The following is a 21,145-nucleotide window of genomic DNA, read 5'->3' as shown; positions in this document are numbered from 1 at the left end:
AAAAAAAAAAAAAAAAAAAAAAAAACACTCTGGAACGCTTCGTTTCTTCGACGATCCTCTAATTTCGTGCAAACGAAACCGGGATAATTTGTATCGGAGTAGACGATGCGCGGAAAAGAAAAGCAACATGCCGACTGCACGGAAGAAACAACAACCAGCTAATCTGAAAGTAAGATTTCGTATTCTCGACCGACGTGTTATTTCAGGCCTGAGAATAGGATAGATAGGAAAGAAAGTGGAGTCGATAGTATCGTCGCGCGATGTCCTCCAACGCGTTGTTTGGAAAGAAGTAGACGACTTATTTCATTGACGCGCATCGGAGCGTTTCGTAGAAAGAAGCGATAGCTTCTCTCCGTGCACAGGCACAGATACGATGCCGTGTTTCCGGAACAAATTGCTCCGCTCCCATTGCGAATGCCGCGTTACGCTCGGGCCAGGCAATTAGAGGATTGTCGGGGATCGCGATAAAACGTAAATTGCGACGCACGGCTGGTGAAATGAGCGTGATCGGAGATGAACGGTGACACGGGTCGCGAAGCAGTTTCACCAGCTGTGCACCGCACCTGTGCCGTGTACTAATGACGCACACTAACCGCAACTTTTCTTTCTTTTCTCTCTTCGCTCTCTTCTTTCTTTCTCACTCTTTCTATTCGCATCACTCAATCATCCCTCGCATTCCCATCACGCAACGACACCCGAACCGATCGCAACACTCGTCGACGTACATTCACGCACACGACATTGCCGTTTCTTCGACAAATTACGGAAATACAAACAATCGGCGTACACGTTCCCACACGATAAAACACGTCCACGTTTCCGATCGTCCTTCCCCTTCACCTTGCCCTTTCCCCTCCGATCCGGAACAACGATCCCCGAAATAGGTGACTACCTTCCGGAGGAAATACCGCAAATCGTTCTGCTGACGTTCGACGATTCTGTGAACGATTTGAATAAGGGTCTCTACAGCGACCTGTTCGAGAAAGGACGAAAAAATCCAAACGGCTGTCCCATCTCGGCCACGTTCTACGTCTCCCACGAGTGGACCGACTACAGCCAAGTCCAAAATCTCTATGCCGGTGGTCATGAGATTGCCTCCCACACGGTTTCGTAAGTATTCTCGATAGGGAAGAAGAATCAATGAACAAAAACGTTGCAAGCGATCTTTTGCCGTTTTCTACCTTTTTCTTATCGGTAGAGTTCCCTTCGAATTGAAAATCTTTTATACGATCTTGATCGTTGTATTCGTCTATCGATATCAAAAAGATCGACACGTTACACGATATCCGAAGCAACTACGTAATTGACTGTATTTCATAAGATAACACCGCGAATTGCTGCTCGATCGATCGAGTTAACGAGATACCGTGTGTTACATCGTCGTCTGTTGTTGATCATTAATCACGTGTTCATTACCATCGAGCAATCGGGGCGCTTCAGCGATTCTAGCAATTGTCGGGCATCGCAGTCGTTCACGCTCAGCCTGTATGTACCGCCGATCAATTAGTAACCAATGCCAGCTTGATTAGTCCGTTCGAGCGAGACACAATCGCTTATTCGGATAGAAGACGCCGCTTTCGCACCTCGCTATGGGTCAGGATGCAAGAACGGATCAAGAACCGGTTTCGAACGCGTCGTAAAACATTGCACGGGTATCGATGGAAAGCGACACTCGCAAAGGGTTCTCGAATCATTTTCGCATGATCGCGTCCGTAACTTGGAAGCGAGCAAACGATTACCGGTCGATCGATTTTCTTGGATCGTGGCTCTGCGAACGCATGTCTTCTTTACCATCGGATGACCAATAGGCTGATTAATTCTAAAAATAGGCACAGTTTCGGTGAGCAGTTCTCTCAGCGAAAATGGGCGCGAGAAGTTGCTGGACAGCGAGAAATTCTCTCAGCCTACGGAGGCGTCAAACTGGAAGATGTCAGAGGAATGAGGGCGCCGTTCCTATCGGTAACCCTTCGTTCTTAAAAAGATAAGAATGAAGAATATAACGCACTCGATAACGACGTTTTTAATCCTAACGAAACAGGTCGGCGGAAACAACATGTTCAAAATGTTGTGGGACACGAACTTCACGTACGATTCCTCCATGCCGATATACGAGAATCGACCCCCGAGTTGGCCGTACACTTTGGACTACAAGCTGTTCCACGATTGCATGATTCCTCCGTGCCCCACCAGATCTTATCCAGGCTTGTGGGAAGTTCCTATGGTGATGTGGCAGGATCTAAACGGAGGTAGATGCTCGATGGGAGACGCGTGCAGCAACCCACCGACTGCTGACGGTGTTTACAAGATGCTCATCAAGAACTTCGAGAGACATTACACGACCAACAGGTCGGTCTCGCGAATTACTATTCGGTTATCGATCGAATATACAGTTACCCTAATTGTAAGAAGAAATTACTTTCCAGAGCGCCATTTGGGCTATTCTATCACGCCGCCTGGTTCACGCAGCCCCATCACAAGGAGGGCTTCATTTCGTTCCTAGATACCATAGTCGCTATGGACGACGTGTGGATCGTGACGAACTGGCAGGCAATTCAATGGGTCAGAAATCCTACACCGCTGCCGCTGTTACACACCTTCGAACCCTTCGGATGTAACTACCCGGTATACATAAATCTTCTTCCATTATTTAATAGGCGAAAGCTGCTCGACTTTGAAAGATGGCTCGAAGAAGCTTTGAAAAAATGATCCACGCATAAATCTTCGGCTTAATTTATTTCATGTACACCGTAGGACCGGCCTAAGAAGTGTAACAATCCAAAGGTCTGCAATCTGTGGCATAAGAGCGGAGTGAGGTACATGAAGACTTGCCAGACGTGTCCGGACATCTATCCATGGACGGGCAAGACCGGAATACGAAGCAGTCGTATCGACAACGACGTCGAAGCGCACGAATGAACGAAAAGAGAATCGGTGTTCCGTGCGATCGAGGCCCACCCAGCCGAAGAAGAGTAGCAGCGCCAACGGAGGAGATGAGACGTTTTTACACCGATTCGATTAATATCCCGTCCTTGTTTCTCCACTAGCCACGTCCTACGAAACATATCCCAGGTCGAGTACGCCAACGAAATCGACTCGAAATCACGCCACTACCACCTCTTCTCTCCCTCTTTTCATCGAAAATGGACAAATCGCGAAGGAACTAGCGTCACGCGGTGGGTCTTCGATAACATACACGAAGAAACGTGTCGTTCGACTCATATTGAGGCATTCGTTTCGCGAAACGAGTCATTCTGTTCGACGCGGCGAACGAGCGCACGATGGCCGAACGTTTCGAGTCTCTATATTCCGATCGGCAAACGTACAAAAATTCTAGCCACGCCATACAACGTGTGCCTGTCGTATATTATATTAATGTACGTCGGTTGTATTTAAGCGATTTGAGATAACTCGATTAGGCCGTATTAATTGATCCTAGTTTTGTTTGACGAATAGTAAGATCGATACAGTGTCTTTTTGCATATCGTTGCAATCAAGGCACTTTAATTAAGTAATTAACTAACGTATCGCATTAACATTTGTAATTCATTCGATTAATTAGCCGTGATCGTAAGTCAAATAAAGTTTCTTTACAGCGTTGTGCCAGAAAATGGAATCGTGGAAATCGAAAAATCGGTCGATACTTTACGCTGAAATCGAGGCATCGACCGATTCGCGGTTATCTTCTTACCGCGTTGTCGTTCCTTCCATTTTCTTGCTTTATCATCTTCTCTCTTTCACTCTTCGTCCTCTTCCCGCTCGCTGATTCTTTTTTCTCGTTTAGCTCGAAGCTTGTATCCTTGGCGTACTCGGCCTAAATCCGATAGATGAATTAATTAATTACAAAGTATATTGTCGTGGATGTGCAAACGCAAACAAAAACTGGAATCGTCATCGGTCGCGAGAGGTTTCCTAAAATCGACCTGGAGGTTCAGCACGCGCGGAGATCGCCTTGCGGACGAGAGAAACGAACCGAGAGTAACCGAGTGTTCACCTTAAACGAAGTATCGTGTATACGAGGGGATCGTCGTGTATACCTTTTAGAACCTGAAACTGTAATACGCCTTTAATCAATAAACATTTCGCTACAATTCCTACCTCTACTTCCTTGCTGCATCGTCTTCGTAGTCGCGTACAGAATACATTAGGAATTGACCATTAAAAACTAGAATATGGAGGTGGAAACGGGTACAATATGGTGGACCAAGCGCTCACACTGAACGAGTGAATCTCCTCCCAACGGATTCCGTCCATGCTACCTACGTGTTCCACCCAATACTGCGCCATACTGTTATAATTACTCTCCTCCCAAGTCTACGACAAGCATTCGATCTACGATACCATGGAAATGATCCAACAATTATTAATTACCCTTTTGTTCTGTTCGATCCAAGCTTGAACCAATTTGTTCTCCTGAGAGGAAGCGAATTTGCACGCCTTTACGAGGATTGATCGAGACCGTAGTTTTCGAGCACACAGCAGTTCCATGTAAGATTGTAATAAGTACAAGAATGGTTTGACGAATGGTGCGGATAGAGACTGGTTACGAAGGAACTTGATAATGGTTTTGGCGTCCTCCAGTCGATTAAACAGATCGCTCGATCGTCGGATGTGAATTTGACGCTTCAGTATTAACAAATAACACTCGAGTGCCTGCGACGAATGACCAAGAAGTTATTATTTTACATACAATCGTATACTTTTCTAATTAATTCTTTCTAACCTTGAAGCAGTTGCATATTTTCTGAAAGTTATTATGCGTGACCTGAGTTTCTAACTCAACGACGTCTTCCACGAACGTGGACGTCACTATTACGTTCCTAAAAAAAAATTATTTGGTAAGGTAAATGTTGTGATCGAGTCTCGCGAGTACTCACATTCTCAATTGCCAGATAGCTAGACAATTTGTCAGACGCAACACACTCTCTGGATCCCGTAAGGCACAAGTGTTGGGTCTGAAAGCTGAGAAACATGAAAGAAAATCTCAGCGAAGATTCTTATGGAGAAATTCTTACCTACAACGTTTCTATAGAAATTATAACAAGTTTCGTATGTTTCCAAGATCATGGCAGCGTCTAACAAAAATTCCATGCACAGAGCATAGTACCATATGATAGCAGAATAATCTACGTCCCTGTGAGAGAGATGATACAATTCGTACAGCAAATCGACAGCTTCGTATATCTTCTTCGTCCAAACCTGGTATAATGTTCCCGCGATTAAAGTACAAAAGATTCACGATGCTACGTTAAAAAAGCCTCACCATAGCTTCTATCAGCGATGGTAGTATAGCAAGCTTCATCTTATTCAAGCGCAAACAATTACATATTTTACAGATATTTATTCCAACCTCGATACTTTCCACCAGCTTGCCCTGTAGTATTCTTTCATCAACGAATAAATTATTAACGTTTGTTCTTTATTACGAAGAATTAAGATATTTTAAACCTATTGAATTACCTGGTTTCGAATATTGTCTGATAGATCCGAGCCACCAATATCATTTCTTCGGGTTTCTTCCAAACAAGCTTCTCTTTAATCATTGATAATATCGATATCTCCAGGGACTTTATCATGCATGGTTCTTGGAGCTGTCGAAAAGTTTGCACAGCGGATACATAAATGTCTCCTTTCTCCAAGAAGCCGTCGGGGCTTCCGAACGCCATTCGAAGACTCTGCAAAGTGGTAAGTTCCGCCATTTTCATTTCGTTCTGCAGCTGAAATTTCATCAATCACGTCATACATATATTCCGATTAAAGATTTAAAATTGTTTTGTAGATCGCAAATGTCTCGAACCATCGAAACCATGGACAACCGTTGCAGAGCGATAGCGTGCTCTACCTTCTCAGCAACCTCCTTCTCGGAGTTTTTATTTACGGTATGCTTGGGAATACCTAGCATCTTATACCGCACTTTTTCTAACGCAGTATTGTAACAGATTGCTTTGGCGCTCTGCGGTAGTTCGCTATTCAACAGCACAGCGTCGGTATAAAATTTCTTCGCTTGAGAATAATTTCCACAGGCAACGTAAGCATCCCCTGAGCAACAACCGCGTTCCAAGAACTGAATTTCTACCGAATATCGCCTTGTAATATCATACAATAACTAGGAAACTTTACCCATTAAAATTAAGTATTTTTTTTTGTCAATAGCTTGATCTATAGCATCAACTTTCGACCTTTCCTTGATCTCTGCGATATCGAAATTAGTGATCATGGTCGCGAGAAATTTGATTGCAGAGAGAGGCTGCCCGGTTTGGATTAAACCTGCGCTATAGTTCAATATAAACGTGACAAATTTCTCAGGATCGTCTGAAAAATATATTTCTGTAATAATTATACCATCCGCTATTATAACAACTACACCGTTAGGGGAAATGTGAAACGTTACCAGACCGTAAAATGTGATGATGCAACTTCCAGAAGACGTAATCGATCACTTCAATACATCTGCAATTACGATAATCAATGTAGCTAAATTGCTCCAAACGGCTGTCCCATGAATCCTCTAATACGGTATCCAAAATAGCAGATCGACTCGTTCTTTTTATTAAACTAGGTGCATCACCGTTCTTGTTTGTGTCTCGGTTTTCTGTATGATCTATCGAAAATAAGTAGAGTCAGATGCAAGTACATACATGTGTTTAAAGTTTGATACGATTTCGGTATACACATGTATTCACCATCGGTTTCGTCAATATATGTTGGCAGAATGGAAATCCTGCGAATACTCGCACTGTCACGCTTCTTATCGTTGTTAGTATCGGCAACAAAAATTGTACTTCGTCTAGTATCTAATCTATCGTATCGAGTCTGGAACGTTTTTCTTCTCTGTGCCGTTACATTTAGTTCCTGTGACACTTCCTTATGCTTGGAAACGATCAACGAAAAATTCGAGAGTCGTTTTAGATTACGAGTACTGGCTTTTATCTTTCAGATGCTTACGATTGCGTCGAACTCGTCCTTCGAGGTCGTTATTAAAAATTTGCCTCCGCCACAGGTATTACACTTTGAAGTTTCCTTTTCAAGCTTGTCTACAATCTTCGAGTGGTAGTCTTGCTTTTCGTGTGGCGCGAGCACATCGTAAAAAAATTTGCGAAACGAGGCTATTGTGAACTTCAACATTTTACAGTAAGCGTACGAAGGCAACGTTTCCTTGACAAATATAGCTGGAACAGAATGTCATTATCACGATCCAGAATTATCCAGAATGATCCTGAATGATCGGTATGTGTCGAATCAACCAACGGGTCGCTTGACATTCGCAGATCACCAAATGATGCATGTTGCTGAACGTTTTCTGTTTTTTGAATATGTGATACAATGACTCTTTCGAGTGATAGAATTTTCTCTGGACCATAGCGCACTCCAAAATCCTTAATTTGACCATCTCTGCTACGGCTAAAGTAATCAGGAAGAATATGGTAATTGCGAAATTTGTTTGCAATAATTGATACTTCCTTTTTGTATGTATATCGGTGTAGCGTCAACCATCACGTGGTCCAACATACTGCGTAGAAAAATGTCACCCAAAGTTGCCGCACACTTGATGAAATTTTGCTCGTAGAAGTTCATTCTGTTATAGATATCGACTCTCAAGCCTAACGACGTTACGATGTTCGTTTAAAATATCTTATATTAAGTTGCAGCATATGAAAACGTAATTCGAATAATAGACAAAACTCCAAGTCACCTATAACGTCTCGGTTGGATTCAACGAAACCTCTCGTCTGCTTCGACGATATACATACGTTCAACGCGCTCATCTGCGTCCAGTGTAGCGGTGGTGCCAATTCTTCAGGCGTCAAATATGCTGGGATCTTTGACAATAGCGATTGATCTGGGAAAACGAGATTATAGCGAGCCGCTTCCATGGGCGATATCGTGACAACTTCCAACGAATTAACTTGTATAGCTGACATCAAGAACGCTTCACACCAGCAAATCATATTTTTACTACGTTGCTGAAGAATTCTAAACGAATCAAGCGATTGATACATCGTACGACGTTTCGATAGAAAGGGACTAGGCTGAATTTACCTGTCGAGAGCGTCTGGAATCGCAATAACGTTCAAAAATTGGCAAGCAAACGCTGTCAAATATTTCGGCTCTAATCCGTCCAGTATTCTGTTCATCAGTCTCTTATCTTGATAAATGCCAGATTCGACTTGAGATAAATTATCCGAAGAAGTAGGTTCCATCATCGTCATGCCTACAACCACGCGGTTATTATTCAAAGTAGAGGATAAAAATTGCCAGGAAAGAAGATCCATGTATTGCACGTCGTCCAGGAGGATGCACAAGCAACCAATGACCTGAATTGAAATTTAACTCCATATAATAATATTTATAGACCGTTTTCTCAAAATAATCATTTATAACCTCGTTATAACCTCGTTTAATATATCTTCAAAGATCTCGGTTGCTTTTTTGTGACGCTGCCAATCGGTATCCTCGCAATATTTCTTCGATAGAGGAAACTGTACTCTCATGATGGGATTCAGGTAACAGAAATCCTCTGGGTCCAGTACTTTGGACAGCGTGTACGATAGAACTTTTTCGCGATCCTCGATGGTCGAGCAATCTTCAGCTTCGAAAAGCTAGATGCGCGAGAAAGAACGAAAAACTTGTCGTACTTCCGGCAAACACAGATGAAAGGAAATTCTGAAATTCTTGAATTTACTTGCAGAAGCACATGGTACAGTACAGCGTAAGCTTTCTCCGAATACGATGGATGCAAAGAAAGTTGAACAAGCTTTATCTGTCTGTTTCGAACAATTGTGACAAAAGCGTCGAGAATCCTCGATTTGCCAGATCTCTCACAGCCCTATGCGATTAATAAATATGAAACTTCTGATTTTAATTGCGCATACCGAAATTTGTATGTTTCGACCAGAACTTCGATAAGCAATCCGGAATAAACACGTTCTGCCACTCCGATGTCATCTAGAATATCCTTGAAGTATTCTATTTCATTATATCGGCCAAGAATGGGATAAACATACTCCAAGCTCGACAGTAATTCGGTTTTCCTGGAACTAGAATGGATTTAAGTAGACACCAAAACAACGTTATGGAACGTGTAATTAACGATCAAGGGCATAATTACGACGGATCTTTAGCCGAGAATTCGTAAACGTGACATTTTCCAAACTTTCTCAATATCTTTATACCTTGCGAAAGAAATTTTCCCTTGGGCAGATCGCTGTTTAGCACGGTGTCGTAGTCGCAACATATCTACGATAAATATTTTTGTAGATTTTACAAAGGAATTTTCAGAACGAATTGTTAAAAACTTCGAAGACAAACTGTATCGAATGAAACAATCGCCAAAGAAATCGCTTTCTGGACAGGCGTACCAAAAATCATGTACTGTCTTCTAACGGCATGACCTATTACTCCGCAGAATGCTATACCTGTTAAATACGCAATAATGTAAAATCTGAAATTGAAAAATTCGACATTTAAAATTCAAAAGATCACCGGTCGAGATGCCAATCAGAACCGTTTTGATACCAGGAACGCGTTTTACTTCTTTTATTATTTGAAGCGAGGTCAATAACGCGTTCTTTGCATTATTCCTCTCGTTTCCTCTTTCTTTCTCTTCCTCGCTATTATGATATCCTTTCATTCCGTATATGATATAAAACGATATATCCTTTTCGCATAAATTCACCATGTACGGGCATCCAAAATATCCTTCGATTACACTGCAACAAAAGATCAAGGCATTCATCACTTCCAGCAATTGCACAGAACAATTTCAATTCCAATGAATCTATTCCAACGGAGATACTTTTGAATAATTTCGAACAGTTGATCCGCCAGAGAAATCAACTCGTACACAGTACACTCACTGGGAACCACATTGATACAGACCACGGTAACTTGTCTCAATTCCGTTAAATATTTCAACGATTCTTCGTCTTTGATCTGAGAACAGAATTTTGTTATGCAATCGGTTTTTCATTTCACGAGAAATTACGAAACTTACGATCTCTAGGACCTCTCTGAATATGTAACTTTTCAAGTATATGCCGATACGTCTTCGCAACGCGTCGACTACTGAAACTCTCGCTGTGAAAAATTATCATTATCGTTAATTCTTTCATTTCTGTATTAATTTGCTACTAAATAGGGTCGATTTACTCTGAAAGTGTATAACATCAATGTCGGGATCGACGGTTACTTCGGAGACGAGTGACGTTTCCGATAACACCTGAGACAAATTGGGATGACCATTCAACGATAAGTTATCCACTGGTGCGCTGCTTTTTCTCGATGGTTCCGACGGCGGTCCAATCACTTTAATAATCTATCACATACCGACAATCGATGATATATCGATATTTAAAAAGATAGTCTTCGATCTTCGAAATTATTCGAAATTAAGTTATTCGCACCTTAATGTTCCTGGCGTCTTTGATAACGTACTCATACTGGCTGGGTGAGCAATGTTCCCAAGCACTGGAGGACAATACAAGATCGCCTGGTAAACTGATTCTTTTCGCGTGCTTCAGATCCTCGACTGGCTTGCCAGCAATTACAAAGTGTCTGGCTCTGTCGTCGCCTATTATCGAAAACGTCAAGCTTCCCGTGGAGATTACGATATTCACTATGAACGTCAAGATCGATACATTACTACGACTCGCGTCTTACTTAACTATGCGCACCTAAACGGGATTATCTTACCTTTCGAGACAAAATCTTCACTTTTCGCGTGAGCAACGGCATCCTGGATTCGTTGAGCGGATAAAATCGCGTGATGCACCATTTTTGAAACGAATTCATCTCTGTTTACCTTCCACATGACTAGCAGAGCATCGTCTACGTGCAACGACGATTTTTGAAAAGATTTGTTTTCTTATTACCAATGGAAATCGATAGACGTACGAGAGAATTTCAACACGTCTCCGTGAGTGAGGTACACTTCTTCGATTATAATCTTTATGTAACGGTTCAGAAGAGAGAACAGAGCATAGCTACCGCCATTTTCACCACTGACGTATTTTTTGTAGAGACCGACAAATTGCGTCAGGCTGATCATCGCCATGACCGCGGTAAATTTACGGAAATTCTTCTTGGACAAGTCGCTCTCGTATATTAACTCATCAGGAACGAATGTCGCCATTATTCGAGTGCAATTGTCGTCTCGGTGAGCGTTTAATACCTAATTATTTTGTTCGAACGTTATACGTGGATACGAAATTAAATGTAAAAAGAGAAAAAGATTAACCTCTCGCAAGCTGGTACTCTCTTCTTTGTATATCGGTCCGATGACGTCTGGCGTCCATGCAGTTTCCATGTAATCGCAATACAACATTACTATACTCTTTAATTAAATCTAAGTACGAACGATACGGAAATCGAAATATATTTTTAATTCACTCGGAATCGCTCGATTACACTTCGTAAAGAGTTATAATTCGATCATCATTTGTTTCGATACGATATAGGTCGAAAGGATTGATAGGTTACATCCGCGCGTGAAGAGTTCTAAAAGTGAAAGATTTCTCCAAGTTTGCACCATTCACGGAAGTAGAAAGAACGGAACATTTTTATATAAATTATTTATTTTATTATGTTATTAATTAATACAGAAGGGAATGTCAGAATTTTATATCACATAAAATATGATATCACAAATACAAAGAAAAGCAATATGTATGCAATAATACCAGAATGAGAATAGTTAAACACAAAATAATTATATGGTTGCATTTCGCGATACCTTTTACTTTAAAAAATAAACAAAAAACAGCGTAATGCTTAGTCAAAAAAGAACCAAATGAACCTATATATTTACCCATTTGCATCCGTAAATAGAATATTCGGCACGTAACGATCGTCTTCTATCATCGAGCGCGGACTATTCCGCAAGCCGCGACTTTTTTTTTTGTTATCGGCCGTGGAATATTCCACATATGACACAGTTCGCGTTTTACTGTCAATCTGCGAGCATTTGAGCTGTTAAAAAATACCATGTCAAATAAACTCTAAGAACCATTCAGAAGTCATTTACTATAGGAGTTAACGAAAATAATAAAATTACCGATATACGGCCGCGCGTGGTGATACGGCCCAATCATCAGTTGAACGACACTGATGTCTGGACACAGTAACACAGTCATGATGCAAATGGGTCAAGCCTATAAACTAACCTATAAACGATAAAAGAAAATGTAAAATTGAATATATAATATTTACAAGCACAAACATAGATTTTCTTATTCCGAAATTTCTTTTTGTTGGTTTTGGTTTTAGTTTTAAATATTTGTTCAAGTACTGTTTTTATATTTATTTTTGAATTATTATTTTTTTTTTTTTTTCTTATCACAACCTAAACAAACTTCTTCCCCTAGAAATAACTATTTTCTATTATTTACAATGACCACCGTAATAAAACATTCTGTCTTGTTTCAACATGAACATAAGGAAACCAAAAATAGATCTCCTTTCATGTTATGTTGTTCGTGTACATTATCGTATATTGGAATTTGATGCACGTTAAAAAATTTAATACACGATTTAGTACACAAATGAGACATTTATACACAGTTGTCGTATAAATTGATTGCTGACATATTGGTGCAAATCTTAGTGATTTATTTACGATGTTCTCGTTCGTCCCTTGACAAAGTGTTTTTTAACCGATTAACTCTGATATGTCTTTTCTCAAATTTCGCCATGGTAAAAGATAGTAAAAGATATCGAAAACTTGAAATGATAAATCCTATAAGATCTGTGACTAAGTGTGTTAGAGCATTCGATTAAGGAACGTAACGTCATCAAGTATAAGAAAGGAAAAGAAAAGAAATAAATCCTGGTTAAAATCGTAAAGAAAAGAACGTAAACTTCGTAAAAGAATAAAGTTGCAATCTATCTTAACGTAAACCACTATACGCCCCGTATCTTCGTTGATACAAAAAGAGCCAAAACGTAAAATATAATTGAAAGTAAAAGAAGACGTAAAAAAAAATAAAAATCAAACGAAAGGAGAACTTTGTCAAGACGGAAGACGCTCAACGAAAACATTGAAACATCGCATATTTTCATGGAAAATTTGATTCCATTTGAATCTTCCAACTATTTTGAATGATAAACGAAGCACGTAAATTTTACAATATAAAACGTCAACCACCAAAAATGTTTTTGCTGTTGCACTATTGTACACACGGCGATCGTTTTCAATTACAATTAGTTGGATTGCACAATTTAACCCGAAGCTAGCGATACTCTGATAAACAATGCGCTAATGCTTTCAGGTAAATCTAACATTTTAATAACTTCATTACTGAGCAAGTAAATCTTATCAATGTATCATTACATAGCTAGTATCGATTGCTTTGGTCCTCTTAATCTTTCAATAATATATGTACAACGACAGTCACTTCCTGGAATAAGATCGCTTAATGAGAGATGAAACTTACTAAATTTCCCTCTTGTCGTTTCTATGTAGAAAATTTGCGTGAAAAAGATACGTGAAGAAATATTCCACGCATTCTCAGTTACTATACTTAGCTCTTGATCTTAAATCATTAGAAGATCATATACTTGTTCCAGTAAAGCTGCCTTGAGCATCGGTCGTTTACAAAAATATAGAATTTTTATTAGAAAATTTGTATGAAAATACAAATATATATATATATATACATTTAGATATATATGGAAATATATATACATATACATATATATATACACACATATAGATGACCATATGCCTCTATCTATTAGATACCTTATCTATAGACTTTTTTAATATCTGTAACAATTAGCTACGTATTCAGTTGCTTCGTCGTATAGAACGAAGGACGAAATTTCTTATGGATCACGGCACACTATTTTTTCAGGTTTATTCTTTCACGTTACCGTCCCCGCAATTGCGTGTAGCTTGAAGCATTAGAAAAAAAGTAGGCTTTGGTGTTTTGTCGATTTCAGTCACATCCGGTACGTAGGACTCTATATTCAAGCAATATAACCACCAGACAAGTTCGAAGAAAAATCGTTCGGTCTTCTTCCCAAGAGTTATATAAAATTCGATCAGAATTTATCGCAGATTTATTGCCGAGATCTACCAATGTTTTGATCTGGCGACATGCAAGAAGAAGGGTATCCTGTTGCCACACGGAACGCCGCAAATGTTGCAAGTATAAGGATCGTTTTCACCGTGATACCCCATATGGATAGTATACATCACTAGGTTACCAAACACAATGTTACAGTGTTGACAAATGATTTTCTGGCTCAGTGTAAACTTGCTCCAGTCGTAACCTGTTTGCCCAAAGAAACAAAGGTCATTGGGAGTTGGAAGCCTGGGCGATTGTTCTTGCTGCTCGTGTGATTCTTCTTCATCGGACTTCTGGACCACCCGACGATTCAGTTTTACAGCTTTCCCCTTGCGTCTGCTAATACGTGTCTCTCTTGATCTGCTAACATTTTTAGAAGTACTGGATTTACTAAGGTCTAAAGGTGCCTCCTCCTGCTCTGTCTCTTCCACAATGTTCATCAAATCAGGCTGAATGGAAATCATATCGCGAAGCGCCTCGTTATTTAGCGAATTATCGGCCACATCATTTGAAACATTGCTCCCATCGGGGCATCTGAACACGAGATTTTCAAATGAATCGTCCAACATCCTTCCTCCGTTTAACATCACTAAATAGTCCATCATCACCTTAGATTGTATTTGGTCGAATTCTTTTACGATATTATTGCCTTGGGCAGCAAGGAAAGGCAGTAAAGGAAAGCGAGCGAATATCTGATTGTATGGGAAAGTCGCGAATGATTGATTCGGTATGACTTCGTTGAGTCCCCTTGCGGAGCTGGCACTGCACGCAATAACTCCGTTCAACATGTTGACACTATTCAAGATGGCAGCGTTTAAAATGATAGCATTGTTCAACGTATTAGTGTCGTTCAATATACTCGCACAGTTCAACATATTCGAGAAGTTGAGGATATTCGCATTGCTTAAAGTATTTGCTCCGTTCAAGTTAAACGCGCCGTTGAAGATATTTGCAGCGTTGAAGTTATTCACGCCATATGAAGTGCCTGGTCCATGCGAAGTGCTTGGTCCAGCCGAAGCGCCTGCGCCCTGCGAAGCGCTTGGTCCAGCCGAAGTGCTTGGTCCATACGAAGTGCTTGGGCCAGCCGATGTGCTTGGGCCACACGAAGTGTTTGTTCCAGCTGAAGTGCTTGGTCCAGCCGAGGTGCTTGGGCCATAGGAGGTGCACGGAGCATACGAAGTGCTTGGGCCATACGAAGTGCTTGGGCCATACGAAGTGTTTGGGGCATAAGAAGTGCCTTGGCCATACGAAGTGCCTGGGCCATACGAAGTATTTGGGGCATACGAAGTGTTTGGGGCATACGAAGTGCTTGGTCCATACGAAGTGCTTGGTCCGTACGAAGTGCTTGGTTCGTACGAAGTGCTTGGCCCATACGACGTGCTTGCATCATACGAAGTGCCTGCGCCCTGCGAAGTGCTTGCTCCATGCGAAGTGCTTGGCCCATACGAGACGCTTGCATCATACGAAGTGCCTGCGCCCTGCGAAGTGCTTGCTCCGTGTGAAGCGCTTGCTCCATGCGAAGTGTTTGCGGCATTCAAAATATTCGCTGGACTGAAGTTACTTGCAATGGTCAAGGGGTTTGCGCCATTCAAAGTATTTACAAGATTAAAAATATTCGCTGCATTGAAGTTATTTATGGTGTTCAAGGGGTTTCCGTTGTTCAAAGTATTCGCAATGTTGAAAGCAGTCGCTGCATTGATACTGTTCGCGATGTTCAATGGGCTTCCGCCATTGAAAGCATTTACTCCACTGAAGATATTTGCGGTGTCCATGGGTCCTGCGCTGTTCATAGTGCTTGTCATGTTAAAAGTATTCGCTCCATTGAGGTTACTTGCGATGTTCAATGGACTTGCGCTGTTTGAATTATTCGCAACGTTAACAATATTCGCTGCATTCAAGTTATTTGCGATGTTCAAAGGGCTAGCGCTGTTCGAAGTATTTGCAGCGTTAATAATATTCGCTGCATTCAAGTTATTTGCGATGTTTAAGTTGTTTGCATTGTTCAAAGCATTTGCAGCGTTCGCTGCATTTATAATGTTCAAGTCATTTATTGTATATATCGACAACTGATGGTTAATCGGAGACACTTCCGGTGGAAGCTCTGATTGAGGAGAAGATGCTGCAACTTGAGCGTTGCTGTCAACAGCGGTGCTCGGGCCTGCGTCATCAGGAGACTTGATCGCCTTTGGTTTCGGACCACGACGTGTTCCATACACATCTATAATAGGAAGTGGATTCGGCGAACCATCGGCGTTCAACACCATCGCTGGATCGTGGTCATACTTTCTCAAATGAAGTTTCAACGAGTGACAGTACTTGGTAGCATATGAACAGTTGGCGCATCTATATTGGTAGACGTTCGAGTGAGATTTAAGATGGCTGTTAAGCATGGATTTGTTCACACATGAATACGGACACTTGCTGCATTTGAAAGGTTTCGAGCCGAGATGATTCCGCAGGTGATATTCCAGATGATGTTTATATTCGGTGATGAAAGGACACTTTGGGCAAGACAAGAGCTTCTCAGCCTTAATATGACACCGACTATGCTCCCAGAACTCGAGTTTAGTTATGGCTATGAAAGTACACTGTTTGCATTTAAAAGTTTTCACTTTGCCTTGCGAATTCAATCGTGGAACTCGGAGTCCCGGGTCCTCGTCTGCTTGCTGTCTCGAACATTCGCCTTGATTTGCCACAGATGCTGATTCCGCACCCAGCTGGTTAACCATAGATTTTAACGCTTCTGAAGCGTCTCTTCTTAACGTAGAATGTGCCGTTAAATGAGTCGAGAACTGTGCCCTGTAAAAGAAAATTCCCCTTTTCTTTTGTCTTTGTTCGGTTTCATACTAATATCTATGATAAGAAAAAAGATAGATTAGTTACCTATCGTACGTAATGAACTCGCAAATAGGACATTGCAGGATATTTTTCTTGGGTGCACGTTTTTGTTTCGCTTTTGTTGATTTCGTCACTCTAGAACCGCCACCCTTTTGTTTCGGCTTACTTCCACTCCTTGAAGTACGTCCCGAAGTTCCGGGAGTTGGATGATTATTATTAACCGTCCCCTGTGGATTGTAACAGTATGTATTGCTTCCTACGTTATGCGAATCCTGCGAACTCCCACTTTCCGGTGACATGCTAGAGATAACTGTCGAAAATGATGTCGATGTACTCGGCGAACCAGAATTGCTCGTGGAATGATCGGGTGATACACCTGAATCGTTGTTCTTGTCTTCGTTTGATTCTTCTTTCTATGAATACCGTATTGTGCACTGTATTAGTCAAGGTTTTCGATTCAGATACGCTGTCTCTCAAAGAAAAACAACAAAATGTGAGGTAGGAGGATAGACAGGTGGTGGATACAAGTTGGCGAGTGGTCGGTCAAGCGAGAGCAAAATTAAGCCAAGTTCTGAAAGTAAAGCTATGAGGAGTTAACCGAGTCCATCGAGTTAAGTGAAACGACATTTTGTCGATCGCCGAAGAGAAAGCAAGTGGGGGTTGCGGCTGGGGGATAAAAAAACGAGAGGGTGTAGAAGGGGAAGACGCGAGTGTAGAGAAAACGAGAGGGATGAATGTGTTAAAGGGAAAAAAAGGGATTTGATCAGAGAGGGGTTGAAACGATTACTCACCACGCTTCTATCGGCGATACCCCAGGCGGGCGTGGTTGACGGTTGAACTTGAGGTGGGGGACCTTTCTCTTGAGCCATGGTTCTTTTCCGTTTTTGATCTGTTTCAAAACTGCTACTCTGTCCTCCGTCTCTGCTCCCTGCACTATCTTCTCTGTCCGATTTCTTATCGTCCCTTTTCTTATCAGAATAAATAACAAATATTTAATCGTATTTAATTTGAAGCATGCTGCTTCGAAGTTGATGCGATAATTAGCGAATATATGATAATCGTTCAAATTGTTACATAGGCAAAAATTAAGAATTCGTATCACGGACAACAACACATATGAAAATTCGACGATCCAAGTAAAAGATTTAAGCAAGATGGAATAACGAAACGGGTAAAACAATTCGGCTTGGATTGACCTTCGATAGAATACAGTCGAAAAGGATTAGTATTTACAATGATCGTATGAATATCCGCGAAGAAGGGAACAGACCGACTGGGCAACTAGCCTGCGCCTATTCTAAAGCTAATTCCAAGTAAAATCATTTCACAATGTTTGCCTGTTGTTCGCGTCGTCCTTTTGCCTTGTACGCGCTACAAGAACAAATTACTTTTGATGTATGGAATCAGTGAAGCTATTTTACTCGAAGCAAGATAACGAGTGGTAAAATCGTTCCGATCCAAAACACGTATCTCTATCGTTCAAAGATTCCGAGAAACGAAACTATCCTGTCCTATGAAATTATTCGAAATCTACATCTTTACATCTTAACGAACCAATTTATTCGATCTATCTATCTAATTAATTTGAAATATTTAGCAAACTTATTTTTTCATCGCTGTCCACTGCGTTGATATATTTACGACAAGATGCGTATTTTAAAAATGTAAGTATCCCAGTGGAATTGAAGAACAAAGAAAAGCGAGAAAACATATTTTACCTTCTGCGATGTGCCAGACGGAAGATGAACGGCACTGGGGTTAAAGTCTACCTCATTTATTCAAGTAGAGCATACTTGAAAGGTTCAAAAAGTGACAGGGTTGAAAAATCCTACTTTTCACTTCAACTGGAAATGTCATTGTTCGCCTGCCTCCGTACGACTATGGTCATAAATTAAAAAGCAGTCTTTCCCTTTTGCTTGACTGTTATATGACCAAGTATACCCAGAAATCGGTTAATAACAAAACAACCCTTGTATTAATAAGGTCGTCTCGGTTTAACCTGGATTTGCAATGCATGAAGCGTCAAGTTTTCGAATTTTTACGATTTTTAAATTGCAGCTATAAAAAATGTACAGCTTAATTTTGCGCAATTGCCAAAAATTCAAATCTTCCCGAACTGTAAGTTCGAAGAATTTCTGTGTCGATCATCCGCTGCGGAATTCTTTCGACGACGCACAAACATTCGCGTTCCAGTAAGAACGCTTATAAGTCGATTAAAGCGAACTCCATCGTGCTCGTTTGAACAAGAACAAAAAGACTTTGGTAAAGGTCGAAGGAAGAGAACCTTTCGAAATTCTTAGCACAATCACAACAGTAGGTAAATAGAAAACTTACAACAAAGGGACGAAACGGATACAGACTCGCGAATATAGATGACTTATAGATCAGAGAGAAAACGAACTCGTTCGAGATGGACAATTAGAATTAGAATAAGTATCAAACTAATGCGTGCTAAACAAAAAACTTAATAGAGTCTAATAAAACGAATCGTAGTCGTTTTTGCAGAATTACAACTAAAATCTCTGTGAAATCGGTAATAATTATTAGAGGAATAAAAACTGTTAAGTGATGATATTCGAAAACGATCATTAAGAAATTATAATATGTATATTAAATCACGAATTTGTAATTTTCAGATGTGTGCAATATTGAGAAGTTTGTAAAATTTGTAAAGCTCGCCTTGTTTGAAGGTCGCCAGGCTGAAATAAAACTATCTATCTATTAAATCACGATGTAATGTTTATTTGTATAAAGTTGAAGCCTGTATCCATGCTAGACTAGAAGACAATAATACGGATGTATCAGGACAATGAATGTAAATTTGAAAGACTATTTAATGAGGCGACACTAGGGCAAACGTGAATTTCCATCGGTCACCGTACAGCGTACACCGACGTTATGGCGATTCGGAAAACAATCGGCGAGTATCGTTGCTGACTTCGCAGCTGGCCTGTCTTTTTTAATAAAAATTAAAAAGAAAAAATGAGGCGAACAAAGGAGAAAGAAGTAAGAAACAAGAAGACGGAGAGATTTGCGACCATATTCACGAGAAAACATATAACGTTTGTTTTTCCGATATCCTTGTTGCTCCCGACATGTTGAATTTTCTCTGTGTTTGTTTCGATTCCGTACACGATGTCATTGCTATATTATATCGATACTTTTCGAAACGTGCAAACTAAACAACGGCTAATTTCGATGCGCGCGTATACCTCGATAGAAAAGTCAATGATTCTCGGATTCGGCTTAGAAAGAAACTCGAAACCAGCGTATCGTTGCTGGCGAATCTGTAAATTGGACACGACACGCGTATACACCGGCAATTGAACATTTTAATTTATCCGTATAAAACAAAGGAGCAGCGTAAAAAAGTGCATGATCGAATGGAAAACGATCGAACAAACGCGCGAAAAGAGAGGAAACGATCGGCGATCGTCCCTCCGAAAACGATTCTGCTGTTCGAATTTCGATTTTTCTTGCTTTTCGGATCAATTATGGATCGCATGGTTTAAAATCTTCCTTGTACCACGACTACCTTTATTCGCAAATTGTCACATAATGTCAGATTAGAAAAACTAAAAGATTACTTACCTCGGAATTTGAATTCTTCGCTTTTTTCATTGTCACGAACTGTAGATTTTAATTTACACACTATTAGCACTAATTTAATACACTTACTTAATACGAGAACTTAATTACACTAATTTAATACACTAACTTAATTACACAAACTTAATCACATAAACTTGCCCGTATATAAACATTTTAACCTAAGAAGAAAAACTAAGAAAATTAAAAAAGCTAACTCTGCCGGTAATCGAATACATAAGTAAACCGACAGATATGTCAAGCGCTAAATAAGTAGGCAAATACACAACTAAACCTCGTTAAGAGCGATCTGTCCTATGACTGGCAAGAAACTGCCGAGCGACTGGCGAACATGACCTAAGTCCCAAAATGAAGTACTAGGTATATTTGTGACTCGTGTGTAGAGGGCAGCTACCCTCTCCCTTTCGAAACCGTCTGCCCAATCGGAGGCCTCCGATCGCCTGGATTCGTTTTTTCAGTTCCCACCCCTTAACCCTGTCATGCCTCCTGCATATTGAAAACTATTAGCAACCACCTTATCAACCACCACTCCGTACCTACGTAACATTTCTTCGTTCCCCCCAGACACAGATTTTGCTTGTCCACAATGTTTTCCAAGTATCCTGCCTCTTCTTTTTCTACCAGCTTGAACATTT

At 40.6% G+C, this 21,145-nt stretch overlaps 4 protein-coding genes across 8 annotated transcripts in view; 1 reads left to right on the top strand and 3 right to left on the bottom strand.

The window, feature by feature from the left end:
* LOC100743444 overlaps positions 1-4,088 on the top strand; it is a 43,287-nt gene extending 39,199 nt beyond the window's left edge. For 3 of the 5 annotated variants that reach the window (XM_033323154.1, XM_033323153.1, XM_033323150.1), the window contains 5 exons: positions 885-1,110; positions 1,830-1,959; positions 2,039-2,346; positions 2,424-2,622; positions 2,752-2,916. In XM_033323154.1, the coding sequence (XP_033179045.1) occupies positions 885-1,110; positions 1,830-1,959; positions 2,039-2,346; positions 2,424-2,622; positions 2,752-2,916 (1,028 nt within the window). Of the gene's footprint in view, positions 1-884; positions 1,111-1,829; positions 1,960-2,038; positions 2,347-2,423; positions 2,623-2,751 lie in introns of all 5 variants that reach the window. The other 2 variants (XM_033323151.1, XM_033323152.1) reach the window with 2 other exon arrangements.
* LOC100741198 (adenylate cyclase type 10-like) lies at positions 3,475-10,507 on the bottom strand. The gene is given in 23 exon segments (XM_033323157.1): positions 3,475-3,811; positions 4,096-4,311; positions 4,369-4,650; positions 4,721-4,817; positions 4,875-4,959; positions 5,013-5,196; positions 5,261-5,381; positions 5,458-5,714; positions 5,795-6,036; positions 6,118-6,309; positions 6,389-6,598; positions 6,681-6,867; positions 6,943-7,166; positions 7,246-7,411; positions 7,414-7,598; positions 7,691-7,971; positions 8,038-8,312; positions 8,391-8,597; positions 8,681-9,035; positions 9,107-9,234; positions 9,307-9,413; positions 9,481-9,707; positions 10,401-10,507. Coding segments are annotated over 22 exon segments (4,203 nt in total). The 5' UTR covers positions 10,436-10,507; the 3' UTR covers positions 3,475-3,811; positions 4,096-4,155.
* A 357-nt stretch (positions 10,508-10,864) lies between these two features.
* Positions 10,865-11,320, bottom strand: LOC112213597. Its single transcript, XM_024370539.2, has 2 exons — positions 11,234-11,320; positions 10,865-11,167 (listed from the first exon to the last, which is right to left on the bottom strand). Exons 1-2 carry the CDS (start codon positions 11,318-11,320, stop codon positions 10,865-10,867), a joined length of 390 nt encoding a protein of 129 aa, XP_024226307.1.
* A 2,409-nt stretch (positions 11,321-13,729) lies between these two features.
* On the bottom strand, positions 13,730-20,894 carry LOC100743197. The gene is made up of 4 exons (XM_024370553.2): positions 20,493-20,894; positions 17,693-17,869; positions 16,947-17,314; positions 13,730-16,862 (listed from the first exon to the last, which is right to left on the bottom strand). The coding sequence occupies exons 1-4, from the start codon at positions 20,520-20,522 to the stop codon at positions 14,069-14,071; spliced, it is 3,369 nt and encodes a 1,122-aa protein (XP_024226321.2). The 5' UTR covers positions 20,523-20,894; the 3' UTR covers positions 13,730-14,068.
* Positions 20,895-21,145: the final 251 nt, after the last annotated feature.

The sequence above is a fragment of the Bombus impatiens genome, unplaced genomic scaffold (assembly GCF_000188095.3).
Source record: "Bombus impatiens unplaced genomic scaffold, BIMP_2.2 scf_0815, whole genome shotgun sequence".
Classification (NCBI taxonomy): domain Eukaryota; kingdom Metazoa; phylum Arthropoda; class Insecta; order Hymenoptera; family Apidae; genus Bombus; species Bombus impatiens.
This window is presented reverse-complemented; position numbering and strand designations above follow the sequence as displayed.